The 14972-nt window shown below is 50.0% G+C and overlaps 5 protein-coding genes across 5 annotated transcripts; 2 read left to right on the plus strand and 3 right to left on the minus strand.

Moving 5' to 3' along the window:
* Positions 1–216: 216 nt before the first annotated feature.
* On the minus strand, positions 217–1513 carry VFPPC_06622 (transcriptional activator hac1; the record flags this gene model as incomplete). The annotated part of the gene is made up of 3 exons (XM_018285628.1): positions 217–616; positions 682–1131; positions 1191–1513. 3 exons carry the CDS (start codon positions 1511–1513, stop codon positions 217–219), a joined length of 1173 nt encoding a protein of 390 aa, XP_018138368.1.
* A 1092-nt stretch (positions 1514–2605) lies between these two features.
* Positions 2606–2845, plus strand: VFPPC_16732 (hypothetical protein; the record flags this gene model as incomplete). The annotated part of the gene is made up of 1 exon (XM_018294485.1): positions 2606–2845. The coding sequence occupies one exon, from the start codon at positions 2606–2608 to the stop codon at positions 2843–2845; it is 240 nt and encodes a 79-aa protein (XP_018138367.1).
* Positions 2846–5020: 2175 nt separating this feature from the next.
* On the plus strand, positions 5021–7056 carry VFPPC_14082 (choline dehydrogenase; the record flags this gene model as incomplete). Its single annotated transcript, XM_018291853.1, has 3 exons — positions 5021–5418; positions 5574–6151; positions 6209–7056. 3 exons carry the CDS (start codon positions 5021–5023, stop codon positions 7054–7056), a joined length of 1824 nt encoding a protein of 607 aa, XP_018138366.1.
* A 3559-nt stretch (positions 7057–10615) lies between these two features.
* Positions 10616–12367, minus strand: VFPPC_06620 (nucleoside transporter; the record flags this gene model as incomplete). The annotated part of the gene is made up of 3 exons (XM_018285627.1): positions 10616–11513; positions 11582–11787; positions 11912–12367. 3 exons carry the CDS (start codon positions 12365–12367, stop codon positions 10616–10618), a joined length of 1560 nt encoding a protein of 519 aa, XP_018138365.1.
* A 2107-nt stretch (positions 12368–14474) lies between these two features.
* Positions 14475–14792, minus strand: VFPPC_16731 (hypothetical protein; the record flags this gene model as incomplete). Its single annotated transcript, XM_018294484.1, has 1 exon — positions 14475–14792. The coding sequence occupies one exon, from the start codon at positions 14790–14792 to the stop codon at positions 14475–14477; it is 318 nt and encodes a 105-aa protein (XP_018138364.1).
* Between the last annotated feature and the right edge of the window lie 180 nt (positions 14793–14972).

Raw genomic sequence — 14972 nt, forward strand, 5'->3', positions numbered from 1 at the left:
TTCAAGGCCCAGAGGAGAGTCATCAAGACCTCTCGTGACGGTAAAACAATGCCCCTCAGACATCGTGTCAGTTCGCTGACTTGATCGCGCGTCGCACTGGACTCGCTCCCAATATCCTCGACACGAGAGTCACTTCCCTCAGAAACCAACCGCAATGCCTCCATCGTCGCATCCATCAAGGGACGCGCCAGATTGGGGCTGCAGGATAGGATTTTCTTAAGAGACTTGAATCTCAGAGTCGTGGACTTTGGGCTCGAAGCCGTGGTCCGCAGCGGCATAGTCGCTCGCTGCCATAATGTCGGAGACGACATGGTTTGCCTCGTCGTTGAGGAAGTCGTCGATGTTGAAGAGGTCGAAGGTTGACTGACCCGAGAGGCCGGCTGCAGAGTCACCAGCCAGATAATCGTCGTCAATAATTGAGGAGTTGGGAGAAGCGAGAAGCCCGCTTTCGAGGACATAGCGATCTGTGTCAATGGCCGCTGACATGCCGAAAGAATCGCCGAGGCTGAAAGCAGCATCATCCTGAGCTGCAGAGCCCATGTCAATAAAGGTGACATCGGAGTCTGCGAGTCCTGGAACGACTTGGGCACCTTCGCCGACTTGTGACACTGCAGGTCTGACAACATCTCAGCAGGATGTTGTGTCAGGTCGGAAGAGGTGGCCAAGTTCTGTTCGCTAGACTGCGCCTCCACAGAGGCCGAGTGAGACTCGGGCTCATCAGGGACAGGTGACAGCTCGGGAGACAGTGAGGCTGGATTGACGGTGGGGTTCGCAGTTGATTTCATCAGGTGCTCTACCAAATTAGCGGCACGTTCCTGATGCGCCTTGTGGCCGTCTTGGGAGCTGAAGAGCTCTTGTGATAATGACAGAGGAGCGTCACGGAGAGAACTCAGTGGAGATGATGATCGAGTCACAACGCCAGAATCCCGACGGACTCGATTTAGCTCCTCAACCAACATAAGGTTGGCCTTTTGTGCGTTCATGAGCATGTCCTCAAGCTCCTTGTTGCGTATCTCCAGAGCCTCGACTTCGAGACGCTTTCGCTCTCGTGAGGACTGGGCGGCGCGGCGGTTACGGAGAACACGCTCGACACGTCGCTGCTCCTTTTCATCATCGGTCTTGGCTCGTTTTCTGTCAAAGTTTTGTTAGGTTTGACGAGGCGTTTTGTTGTGTCGCTTTGTCACTCTTACCTAGGAGGAAGGTTGGTCTTTGGCTCTGGAAGAACTTGACCCCAAGACTTTCTCTTCTTGGTCTGCTTCTTTTCTGACTTGTCTGATGACGGTGCGTTCTCGGTGGCGGGTGACTCGGCCTCTTCTGAAATGACAGGCAGCTGAGGGGTCTGCTTGTCTTCAGAGTGTGACTGAGGAGTCATCATATCGAGAGGATTGATGGTTGATGATGAGGGAGTGGTCGGGGCGAAGAGTGATGTGTAGTTGTCACCGGGGAGCGACATGAAGGACTCGGCCGGTGATGCCTCGAACTTTGTCATCGGGGATGCTTGCTCAAACGCCATATTGTTTGTGGATTTGTTGTGTTTCAGCGCTCGAAGGGTGCTGAAGATGTCAGGACCAAATCCGAGCAGTCTTCGACAGTCCTAGCGTGCGGTATGGAGTGCAAGTGATGCAAGCAAGCGGCCCGTTCCCTCAGTGGCAGATATACGCCAAAGGCATGGCAGGCAACGATAATAGAAATGAGTCAGCCTGGAGTGGATATTGGTGGTGAGTCAGGTGATGGGGTAGGTGACGACAATTTTGAAGGTGAGGACAAGTGTTCTCTTCTTCAAACTGGCTGTTTCAACAGAGACTTGATGGCATCTGGTGGTGCGGGATGGTCCTCTTTATCATGAGGACACGTTGATGTTGTCGGGGTTCATGCCTGAGGCAGAAAAGGGGCTGACGGCAGGGATGGCACAAGCAACGTGCCAAAGGGGCGGACGCCTCCTGGAAAGATGGAGCCAGCCATGTTGAACCAACACAATGCTCCCGAAGTCAAACATCCCAAGGCACCACTCTGGGACCACCTCGCATCAATCCCTGCACTCCGTGCTCCACGCATCTGAGAGATGAAGGAAGAAGGACCTGGAAGCAGATGGCGACAGCATGGCCCGGACTCTCGCTAAAGCACGCTGCGACTGTCCCTTTTGGTGCCCCTTACAACATTTGAGGCCTAGACCATCTGCTCCATACTCTATCTGCTACGAATCGTCCAGGCTTATGCTCGACTTGACGAAGACGGTGCCAGCTACTCAATCAGAGTGTGAAGGATGCCGGTGGTTGAACTCTCCTGAGCATTCGAAGGAGTCAAGACCCAAGCAGCATATGGAGCGTGCCAAACAATTCCGTCTTCAAAGCTACTCCTCCATGCACACGCAAGCACCCTATTCGTCTCCTCAATGTAGCAGCCTGCGGTGTACCATTCCCACCCGTCAGAGGATGGGCCGAAATGGTGCAACTTGGTGGGGGCGGCTTACGAGGATCGTACTCATCGCAATGCCGTCAGCCCCTGTGGATTTGGTCCAAGAGCTGCGCCCCAGACTTTGGTGGAAACATTGATCACTCTCATCCGCCCGCTGGTATGGGCCAAGTCACCCACAGATCAGACCCAGATGGGTTTGGCATGCTCCAACTCTGATCTGTCAAGCGGCCGGTTACGAGCGCAAGGGGCGCTTTTGGTTTCTATTCATGTCCACCAAGGGCTCACTACTGGGGGGGCAGTGGCCGCACACCTACAACTTCAGTCCTGCGCCCGGCAAAAGTTTCACCGTCTGGTGAAATCGTTCAACAATAGGAGATGCATCGAGACGCAAGAGCCAAGTGAACAGTCAGTCCCGAGGACTTCGTGCTAGACATTGAGTGTCATGACAATACTCGGTACTCCGAGTCAATGCAACTGTAGATTTGAATAGGGAAGGCGAAGCATCACTTTCCAAACCCGATTTCCAGCCTCCTGACAAATCAGGAAGCTGACCACGAAACATGTCACTAAGAGCTGGAGTTGCAAACCCTCGCACCAATGTTTCGTTTATTGAGCCGCCACAACTACCATCGTGCCACCACATCAAGCTATCCGGCAAAATTACATTTCCGCCGCAAATGATTCTGCCTTTAGGTGTGGGAAGCAAGAAATAATTGAGCGGGCCACGGAGAAAGAAACCGCATGGTGGACAGCCGCGAGTTGCCATTTCAGTCGATGGCGACAGACGATGGGTCATGACTGGAAATGCGGTTGCTGCATTGGGCTTCTAAGCTACCTGAAAACGGAGATTTGCAATTAGACTACAATAAATGAAGTGCCATTATAGCACAGGAGATCTAACTAGTAGGTCCCTTTGCGAGAACCTTTCGATGAGTGGCAAACTAATCATGGAGTTTCACAAGTAGGCTAATGACACAACATTATTGCATAATGTCAAAAAAGGAAACTATACTCTTGGCCCTCAGGGGGAGAGAAGCCCTAAACGTCGCTTGACCTACTCCTTTCGCACTCACTCAATTACAGTTCAGCTCAACACAAAAGAAAACTAGTAGAAACGCCCACGACTCAACTTTATTGGGCAGGGTTATGGCATTGACCATGGCACGAATAAGCCATGCAGCGGAGGCGGAGACTTGACAGGATTCATACGCCCAGCTTTTCAGGAGGTAGCGGAATCGATCTGATGATTCGCAGATCATGCCGCCAAGCTAAGCACGAACAAGAATATTGTCTTAGAGCATGATGTGGTGCAAGTAGATGTAGGTTTCGCATCATCGGGCATCGTCATGGTTAGCGATGATCATGCCAGCTCGTGTGGAGCACGGAGTACCTTGAGCACATTCGGAGTCGTGCAGCACAGGATTTAATGCATTCCATGAGATGCACGCGGGAGAAGTTGGATCACAAGTGAATCGATCTTACGTGTGGTGAGACCTAACAGTTTTTCAAAGTTGAAGCTGACGGGAAACAATCGAGGGCAAGGGTAATTGCCGATCGCCCCAAAATAAGCCATCTGGGCTGAGCAGAACAATGTCACACGAATTGCATCACTATCAATCATCAAAATCACAAACAATGTCTATTCTGATTCAAGAACGACAAGTCTAGCTAGGCGTAATCGTCACACTTGGATAATCATTTCAAGCTCTTTCGGAATCCCCTGGGTCAATGCGCAATCCTCTTGCCCTCGGGTACGGGAATTAGTGACTTTGCAGGTCAAGGAAGTGATCCCGTGCGACAATGGATGCCATAGGATTCACAGGACCCAGATCCTTCGGCAATGGCGCAACTGTAATCAACGAAACCAAGAATCTCAAAATCTAGGATTCGAAGATCAATGTCGTCGGATTATCTGGCCGATGAAAGATAGAACCTGTGCCGTTTCCGTGCTGGGCAATTCACCGGACAGTCAAGCTTGGAGCCCTACCCTGCACTCTGTCGATCTCGGAAGTATTTGTTGGATGGTCAGCCTCGGTCCTGACCATCTGTTTGAATTTCCTGGTTTCCCACAATTTTTGGCTGACAAGGAGTCATGGCTATTGGGTTGGTCAAGCTGGTCCAACGTTGTGAATGCTGTCATTGTTGACAGTCGATAAATGGTCCTATTATTCCTGCCTGTCTCAGGTGCTGTGAGTGCCGTGAGTATTTGGTGGCTAATGGACCCAACTATGGGAACCGCAAGAATGCAATGCAACCTAACTAAGACTTCCTGTTCCAATGTTAAATGTTGGAACAATTTCTAATTGGGGGACATTTTGTTCCCCGCGGAGAGAGTTTGCTACATCGCCAATTGTACGGAGCACCATTGCACCAGACGACATCAAAATCCTGGACAGTCAATCAATTCATGGCGCGGGCAATACTCTAACTGTCTTCTCCCTCTCTCGCACGCAAACTGCTCATTGTCTCGGATGAGTTGATCCGATTGTGAGACACTCACACTCCCGCTCATTGATTGCGACATCTTGGAGACTTGTCACACCAGCCCAAACCCAGCCTTTTGGAGTTTTGGAGCACAGACAAGGTCGCTCGATTTCCGTTTGAAATGACGAGTCCAATCGAAGCCACAATAGATTCATTTCTCAGGCATTCCTACGACTACATCGTTATTGGGGGCGGCACGGCAGGTCTAGCTGTCGCCTCTCGTCTTGCCGAAGATGCATCACTTACAGTCGGTGTCCTAGAAGCAGGCCGCATAGGCCACGGAGAGGAGAATGTCGATATCCCTGCTTTTTACGGCCGCTCGCTCGGTGGTCCGTTGGATTGGGCATTTGAAACGGAGCCGCAGAGTGGTCTTGGGGGAAGAAAGTTGCCATGGCCGAGGGGAAGAGTGTTGGGCGGAACGAGTGCCTTGAACTTTATGACATGGGTCCGAGCTGGGAAAGAGGATTATGACAGCTGGGATGCACTGGGGAACCATGGATGGGCTTGGGACGATTTGCTGTGAGTCTGGAGGATTTTCTTTTTTTTTTTTTTTGCCCATGAGAACGTTCGGTGGGTGGCACAATGAGCATGGCCTGTGTGCAAACCTGGAACATCATCCTTTCGTCTTGTCCGACACGTTTACTTTGATTGTCAAGCTAACTTGGCATTCAAAGGCCATTCTTCAAAAAGTCGGAAACTTTCCATCCGCCAAATCAATCCCTCAAGGAGGAGCACAACGCCACACACGGACCAGAAGCTTTTGGCACGTCTGGTCCCATTCAAATCTCGTACACTCCGGACTATTCACCTTCCCACAAGCTATGGCACTCGACGCTTAATGCAGTTGGTGTCAAGACCAACAATGCTCACTTGACGGGATCAAATGTCGGCGTATGGACGAATGTGAACACCGTTGACCCGAGGACAGCTACTCGTAGCTACTCTACCAGCTACCTCGCTGGAAAACAGACGACAAATCTACATGTTTTGACCGGAGCCATAGTACACGAGATTGTACTTGTCAAAGATGAATCAAGCAATGAATATGTAGCAAGTGGTGTGAGGTTCGGCCATGACGGCGCGGAACATGTTGTGCCTGTGGCAAGGGAGGTGGTTTTGTCGGCTGGAACCATACAGTCTCCCCAAATTCTAGAAATGTCTGGCATTGGAAGTCCTGAAGTTCTGGAGAGGGCGGGCATTGCTGTAAAGGTGAATAGTCCAATGGTCGGAGAGAATTTGCAAGACCACATTAGTGAGTGTTCACAACCTCATACCCCTTGTTGAAGTACAGTTTACTCACAGCGCGTAGTGGTTGCCATGATTTTCGAGGTAGATCGCTCGCTATCGAACCCCGATGACCTATTGACAGACGAAGCCGTTATTACAGCCGCCAGGGAGCAATATCTCCGCGAACAACGAGGTCCATTCACCATATTGCCATGTTCACTCACATATATTCCCTTCTCTCAGACCATTCCTCCAAATATCCTCGCCGATATGCATTCCAAAGCTGCCAATATCACGGCCTTTGACCCGGAAAAGCGCGCCATTCTTAGGAAACGCCTTGATGGAACATCGAAACTCGGCCAAATCGAATACATTTTTGACCTTGGCAACTGGAGCACGACTTTCAAGGGGGACACTGGCAAGAAATATGGCACCATGCTCCAGATGCTGCAGCACCCGTTCTCCGTGGGATCCATTCATATCCGCCCCAGCAAAGGACTAACCGGCGACATAAAGCCCATCATTGATCCAGCGTACTACGCCGGCAGCCACGGGCAGGTGGATGCTGAAATTATCAAAGAATGCATTCGATTTGGCCAAAAGATTGCCCAAACACATCCTCTAGCTAGTATCATCCGTGCTCCTGCGAACCCTACCTCTGATACAGTGGGTGACGACACCAAGTTACGGGACTGGGTGAAGGACAATACCATAACGGACTGGCACCCCGTCGGCACATGCGGCATGGGCGGAAAAGCCGGTATCAAAGGAGGAGTAGTTGATGAGAGATTGAGGGTCTACGGGGTGAAAGGGCTGAGGGTAGTGGATGCAAGTGTGATGCCCTTGCAGATCAGTGCGCATTTACAAGCGACTGTATATGCTATCGCCGAAAAGGGGGCGCATATGATTCTTGAGGATGGGAGGAAGTGAGTAGCTCATCTCTACAGCACTCTGAAAACGAACCTCTGCATCTGTTTTCTTCGGTGGGAGCAAACTGAACAGCCGGCAGTACAAGTGAAACCAAGTCACACTCTATCTGTTCAATATCTCCATGTGAATGACGACTCGCTCGTTTGCGCGACCACAAACTCAACATGCTGAACACAACGAAGGTGAAGTGACCATAAAGTGAAATATGTCGGTTCACTGATGATATGTACATTCCCATTTCGACCAATCTCCCATCTATAAACCTTGCCCCCAGGACAATTCGAATACGCCTACAACCCATCACGCAAGCTAGCTTGGGCCAAGTCTACACGCCGTGATATCAACCACCATGTGCGAAGAACTGGTCCGCATAAAGGAATGCGGCCACAAAATCGGCCGATCAACATGGCGTCCAGCCCACGTTAGAGACTGCCCAACCGCTCAAATGGTCGCTCTACGAAACGGCGTGAAGGCTCGTCGCTGCCAACCCCGACCTACCATCATAAGAGCTGTTGTCGACGGACCGTGCAAGGAGATAAAGTGTTTTGTTAAGCTTCAGATTGTGAAGAAGGGGTGGGTGTGTCACGAGTGTGGTGGTGGGAATGATCCTGGTGTTGCGTCTTGTCTGGGAGTGGTGACGAGGAATGGTGAGAAGGGGGAGGAGGTGGTTCGGGAGTGTGGGCATGATGCGTGTGGATTGTGCATGGCTAAGATTTGAGTGGTAGTGTTGAGTTGGCGTTTTGAGATTTTTTTGATACCCTTGTTTCGACGATGGGATGGTTGACAGAGATGATGGGGCGGGATACACAGGAGAGATTGCTTGGACAATGGGAGGAAAGGCATGTTTTATATGCTGTATCTTGAGACTGGCGCTAATATTGGGTAGATTCTGACTCGCTCCATACATTCGAGGCTATGCTTCCATGCAAGCGGCAGATATTCAGACTTGGGTATACCTACCTTGTAGGAACATGCCTTCTTGTCTTGGAGTATTGTGATGGGAACCTTCAACATCGGTGGACTTCATCAGCGGTGCCTAACGCTCGACACTGTATTTGCCAGAGCCAGATAACGAGCGCCACGCTACATAATCACATACTCCGTATGCGCAAGTCTAATTAATAGAACACTTCGGTCTCTCCGTGGAAACCACGGCACAGGTGGTCTTTACCTACGAAGCGTTAGAGTCACAGTGAGACCAAATTAGAACGAAGTGGTCCTTGGTGAAAGGTTTTTAAACGCAACTTATCCAACTATTAGTGCTCGAACCTTGGAATGTGGTATGGGTATGCCGGGGAACTGAGCCAAAACGAAGATACCAATAGCGCTTAGGAAGTAAACCTAACCTCCATTATAGGCTACGAGATCAGTGATGCATCACTCTATAAGACCTTTGGATCGTTTTTAGTGTTAGATCGGCAATCGTGGAGGGCTGAACTATAACAGGTGCCTTGCGCTTACGAAATTGGTTAACGTAGCAATGAGTAGGGCAGGCTTTGTCGGCCCAGGTGTTTGCTGGTTTTCCGGGAGAAGAGCGTGACGGCCTAGCCACTTATACCTGCATCGCATAGAGCTTGTCAATCCGAGTCTAAATCTGATTTCATCGTCTTTGGAGATAGGATTGGGCAACGCAAGCAGCAAGTTGCGACGAGTTAAAACTGGAATAAATGGAAATGGAGAGCGGCACATCTCAAACATGGCATTTGAGTGATTGGGACATATCTCATGAGCTGGCCATTTCTGTCATGAATCACACGTCTATGGTTCTGGTCTCGGAGATTTGATCACCATCCATCGATGTCCGCATGGCAACAGATAGCTCTGTTTGTGTCCGTCTATTGCCTTTTCTTTCCTTTTCGTTTCTTTTCTCTTTTATTTTGTGGTTTCTGAAACTGAATCATACCATGATCCTATGACATTTCGGGTTGTCGGTGTGGACCACAAGTCCATATCTCCTGACCGGTCAGTACCTGTCTTAGACTTGACTGATAAACTCGCTTAATACTGTTTAGGAGCCCAAGTCAGCAGCATTGCTCCTCGCACATAGAACGCCGGCTGAGATCGGGCTAAAAGCTATAGTTGTCCTTTGCATCCCGTGGCCGCAATATATACCAGATAGTTGTATAGCGTGAAAGCACTGAGGTGTCAGAAAATATCCATTACGGAGCGTCAGCACACTCTCTGATGTATTCTCAGGCTGATACCGAACCGACGCGATGGATGCCACTAATTGCCGTGTCTCGGCTGCTGATCCAGCCGCTGTTACCGCACGACCCTGAAATGTTGACTCACATTCTTCAAGAGAACCCAACTACTACAAGCGTACGAAAAGGAGATGAAGAGACAGGTGTTGTGACCGAAGAAGCTCGGCTCGGTACGTCCCGCGAGGCAATCTACTTGGATGTTTGGGCGTAGGTGCGGCAATGGCATAAAAGTCAAGTATAAAACCCTTTTCCCCTTCCATAGCCTTCCTCTGCTTTCCACTCTGTCCAGCATCTGAATTTTCCCCATACCATCATCTGAAACATCAATCAACACAAGCCCAAAAATGCAGATTTCAATCATCATTTTAGCCGCTCTCACGGTGTCAGGTCTAGCCGCGGGAATAAAACCCAGAGGACCGGCGAATCTAGAAAAACGACTAACTTGTAACATACCGAATCTCGGCTGTTATGGCAATAACGACTGCTGCGGTGGACTCACGTGTGACTTCAGTGAAAGCTGTTGTCTCGACAGTGGCGGTGACGTTGACAAGAGACAAAACTGTGGCTGTTGTCGCTGAACCGATACATCAATCTCAAGAAGGAAAGATGCAGTCGTTGTATGGAGTTCTCTGAAGGAGTTTAAGCTCGGCCGACTGTTATCGGGCTTCTGTCTTGGCAAGCTATGGTATACAAATGATATAAATTGCAGCTATCAGGGTCATGATTCTCTGTCGAAGGGACTTGAGACAAGCTCCCTTCTGCGAGTTAAACTTATGAACATTTTCAATCCCTACTGTGACTGCAACATGAGCTATCGCTACAACTCTGCTCGGTGTAAGGCGTACAATCAGTCCAAAGCTGCATGTCTCTAGGCTGGTAGAGTAGTCAAGCAGTCAGCTGGTCCTGTGTGTAGGCATGCAGGCAGTCATGCACATGTACGACCATAGAAGTGCCTAAACTTCACAAAGGATTTATCCCACTAGCCCTCACAACTGAATCGACAAGAAAATCGTAATATTGAGAGATGGCGGAAAGGACACAAGTGATTGGCAAGTGGCAAGTCTGGAAGTCAGGAACAAAACCGTGACACCCAATAAGCCATCTACTGTAACACCGGAAAAGTTTTGCAAGCCAATGTAGTTTAAAAGGATACTAATTCAAGACTGCTAACTGCCCTCAAAATGCTGTTTAAGTCGATATATACATGTGAACCTTTCTGGCACCATGAAGTATGTGTGAATTTGGGGCAGTGTCAGCGTACTATGATCAATGGCGCTTCGTGGCATCGTGAAGAATGCGTAAAGAAATCACAGGAATCTCTTTTACAGATCATGTCGTAAACACAGCGTGAAGTTTTAACGTCCAAAATACTTAAGCTCCAAAGCTCGCAACGGTGGAAAAGTGACAATGGTGAAGCCACAGGCAATCCAGAGTCCAACATCACCACCGTCCGCCAACTTGGCGATAGGACCAGTGTACCAAACCTGAGCCATACCCAAGACAGCACCAGCCCACCCAATCAAGAAGCTTGCGAGAGCTGCGAGCCCGAGCGGCTGGTACTCTCTGTCCTCCCACCGAGACCAGTCATAGCCTTGGCGACCACGGAACATGAGGTGTTCCATGAGCACAATGAAGAACATAATCATGGCCCAGTAGCCCATTAGTGCGCAGAAATTCTGAAAAATCGTGAACAATATGTTTCGACCAGCGACTGCCAGGACGAACTCAATGAGAATAAGGACCGTCGACCAAACATATCGGGGAACAGCCTTAAAGTATCGGCCGAGAACTTGGACGCCCAGCGCCGCGGAATAGGTACTCGGGATGCTGTTGGCGATGACGCCAAGAGAAACAACCACAGAGCAGAAGCGTCCGAAACCTTTAAGAGGTTCATATCCTGCGACAACCAGAGCTCCAGAACTAACATCGTTGGCAGCAGCCCAGGCAGGGCTGTTGGCAACCCCGGTGCCGAGACCAATGGCAATGAGGTACACAAAGGTAAAGGCAGTCCATATGCCAGTGAGGGTGAGAAGAAAGATTTTGCGTTTCGATGTCTTCTCAGGATAGTAGACATAGAAATCAGAGGCGGCGCCGGCCCATGAATTTGGCACGTAGAGGCAAATGTTGAAGAATGACAGCCGTTGAGCAGCGAGAAGGCTTCCAGTGTTCTGGGAGGGAGTTGAAGCGTCGAAATACGGACCCGCGACGCCAATAAGAATGAAGAGAGCTATTGTTTGGGGAAGCCACGAGTATCTAGGCTCAGTTAGCAGTCGGTTCTTCATGGCCAAATAGTGTGAACTCGCCTCTCATATTTATGAAACAGGGCCATGCCGAAAACCGCCACGACCCAGCACACAACGCTCACCACGACAATCCCAACAATAATAGTCATCTTTCCGCCGCTGACGGCAGACAAGACTTGTCCGCCGATGATGCCATCGATAGTCGCGTAGCCAATCATGAGAATGATGTTCAGGAAGCACAAAATCTTGGAGGGCCAGTATCCCATGAAGAATCGTAAGACGACCTAAGAGAGGTTGATATTTTGTCAGCAATTTGGTCGGCCGCGTGATGTCATATTTTGTATCTCCTGTAACGAATTGCTTTGCAGATGGCCACGATACAAGGTGTACAAGGAGTCGAAAACTTACCATGGTTCGGTTTCCGCTCTGGGGGCCCCAAATGCTCATATAAGCTGTTGTCAGACTGCCAACAAAGGCTCCAAACACGGCGCACATGGCGCAGTCCAAAAAGCCCAATTGAAAGGCCAAGGGACCAAGCATGGCTGCGGCGAGGTTATTCAGAGAAATGTTTGCGCTGTACCACATGATGGCTACTTGAAGATCGCTGGACCGCGAAGGTGGTTGACGTTCCTCAGGCAGTACACGAGCAATACCTCGAGCTTCAAAACCCGCCAAATTTTCTATTCGGTTATTGATCTCCCTCAGTTTCGACGGCACTGGTAGCTTGGCCGCGACATCGTGTTCGACAGCTGGAGTGTTGGATTCCTCTTCTCTGGAGCCTACTGCGCTTAGCTGTGGGAGCCCCTTCTCGTTGAATGTTTGAGACTCCTGGTGTCCCGAGTCCGGGGGGTTTAAAGATGCCATTTTTATTGACGCCGGCTGTTCAGATCCAAATGCTGGGTCGATTCAACTGGAGATATGGTGACACAGAGTCCGATCCTCGATCGTGGGGTGGCAGGGGATGTATGCGTGATCTCCTTTCCAGAGATGCAAGTGAGACATGTGCCGCTCGAACCCTTGGCACGCAACATACGTCGTATACCGTGTTTGCCCAATATAACTGGTCACCTTGTACGCGGGGTCTCTTTGTCGACTTGGACACTGTGGAATTGCGAGGACTTGAAAGATTTTCGGTATTGGTAGGTGTTGATGTTTGATGTGATAGAACTGGGGGCGCGGGAATCTATTGTAAAGAGGAGATCAAATCGGCAGTCGATTATTTAAGAGATAAATATACCACAGGGGTAAAAGACTAAGTGAGTATAATAAAAGCCAATATGCGCCAGGCTGAATATTGGCGCCAGTAGTCTTGCTGTGCAAGCAGATATATGTAATGCAATGCCGGACGTCACCTGTAGGCAAATGGAACTGTTGATAGATCAGAAAGGATGCGAGGTGAACGTCAAAGTTAATGTTAGAATTAAAAATACATCGAACAGAACGCCTACATGCAGCTAGCAAACAAACCAACAAACAAGAGACCAGAAGTGCGAACTGCAAGGGTGGCTAGCGGCGTGATGGTTCGGGGGGTTCGACCTGGCCTGGCTGGTCCATCCAGTGCTGAATACTTGTGATGGTGGAAACGACTAGCTCGAGTTGTGGGATCATCACCGTGGAGGACGGAGACTGGACTGAATTCTTACATCCGATCATTGACACCAGACAGATTGGGACTCGGGTCTGTAAACCATGGCAGAAAGCATTGAACATGGGGCAGAACGGGGACCCCGGCGCCTTGCTGGAGGATTGGAGGATAAAGATCCACTAGAACCGTTGACTTGTTGACTTGGTGCTGCGTCGGCATATCGAATGAACAGCCTTGATTCCTTTGACTACTCTGTGCGTGTTGGCAGAGCTTCTCGGTGCGTTTGTGTCGAAAATTTGCATGGAGCAATCGTGTATCCATCATGGTCGATGTGGTCTGCAGACTTCTTGTTGCAGAGATGGCGCATGCGACTCCTTCACCAGGAACTGGGGAAAATATGTGGGATCACGACTCATCAATTGTGGCGTGAAACCAATACGAAGATTGGCCGTGAAAATGCTGTGCTCCCTACCATTACGTCCTTGGAGTAGGAAAAGATTGAGGTGGTCTTGTCTCTGATTTCTTTGCCCGGCCACACAGGTGCATCTCAGTTGTCGAAGGTGTTTGGGTGGCAGAGACCGGCCGGCCAGCTGGCAAGCTGCTACTCCACTCCTTGGTTGCATCGTGCCTTCCCCTCAGGCTTGACGTGCCTTCTTTTGCACAGACATGGAAGGAAAGAACCACGCCATTGCACTCTAACTCCAATCTGGGACAGATCAAAAGAACCCAGTGCCTGTTCCACTCATCGATTCCACTCATCGACCCAAATTTCTCTGACCACCAGTTGAGCAAACGTCGCCAACCAGAACAGACATGGACTGGCCAAACAACATTGAAGAAGAATGCATCCGCCACCAATGTTACCTCATGGAATACTAGCGCCACCAAGCCCTGGATTCTTCATCATCAATTCCTTGCGTGGGTTCCAATTTCCCACCATTCTGCAAGCTTGCGATAGATTCCCGCGAACCAGAAGAGCGCGCAGAAGAGCGCGGTCATGTTCTCGGTGGATAGGTAGGGGCTTTATCTGGCCTGGAGAAAGCCCTTGATCATGTTTGGCTCGCTTACAATTCAGCTACTGGCAACAAGGTTCTCGCGTACTCGTTCCGCTGCATCCACCAGCCATTCTGACTGGCAGTAACAAATCGCAAGGGGCCCTTCAAAATCCTCGACCGGCCAGGGCAAGGAAATACCCTGCAAGGAAGCAAACATCAGTGTGGAATTGCGTCAACTGGTTTACCTCGTGGTGAATGGAGAGGCTACTACTCCACGGCTAACACTCCTTTCGGTCATGGTTGAGAGGAACAAGGCCCAAAATTATAATTGCAATAATTAGCCTGCTTACTGCAAGTATTATCTTGCTGATGCGCCCCTACGAGTATTGGGCTAACAAGAAATGAATCGCCTCTCAGCACCGGCGAGTCCCATTTGGGAGTGGCAATGGTGAACCTGAAACGAGGCCGGCTGAACGCTACTAGACTTGCCAAAAGCCAGAACGTGTGAATTACCAACGGCCAAAACGGTTTGGAGAAGCATGGCCCAATGCTTTCTAGCAATCTCACACTCAGTGAAAGAATGGAGAGAGGTGAACGACTGCACGGGTGGCGGAGGGCTGTAAATACAGATTGCCAGCTGCCCCGTCGGCCACTCCAAGCCTCTCACGATGACATGCCGAAGGATATGCCAGCATCTATTGTCATCCATATTTGAATCCTCATGAGAGATTCATGAAATCGGAACCAGGAGGCATGTGCCTGGTGAGTCCATTCACACTGAACAAACTTGGGACAAGAATCGAGCTTGGTTCATTGCAAAGTGCCATCATGGTTTGCATGAAATACCAAGACGGATATCCTCAGCAGAGCCGAAAGAGTCCCACCAACC

This window comes from Pochonia chlamydosporia, assembly GCF_001653235.2.
Source record: "Pochonia chlamydosporia 170 chromosome Unknown PCv3seq00008, whole genome shotgun sequence".
In the NCBI taxonomy this organism is placed as follows: Eukaryota; Fungi; Ascomycota; class Sordariomycetes; order Hypocreales; family Clavicipitaceae; genus Pochonia; species Pochonia chlamydosporia.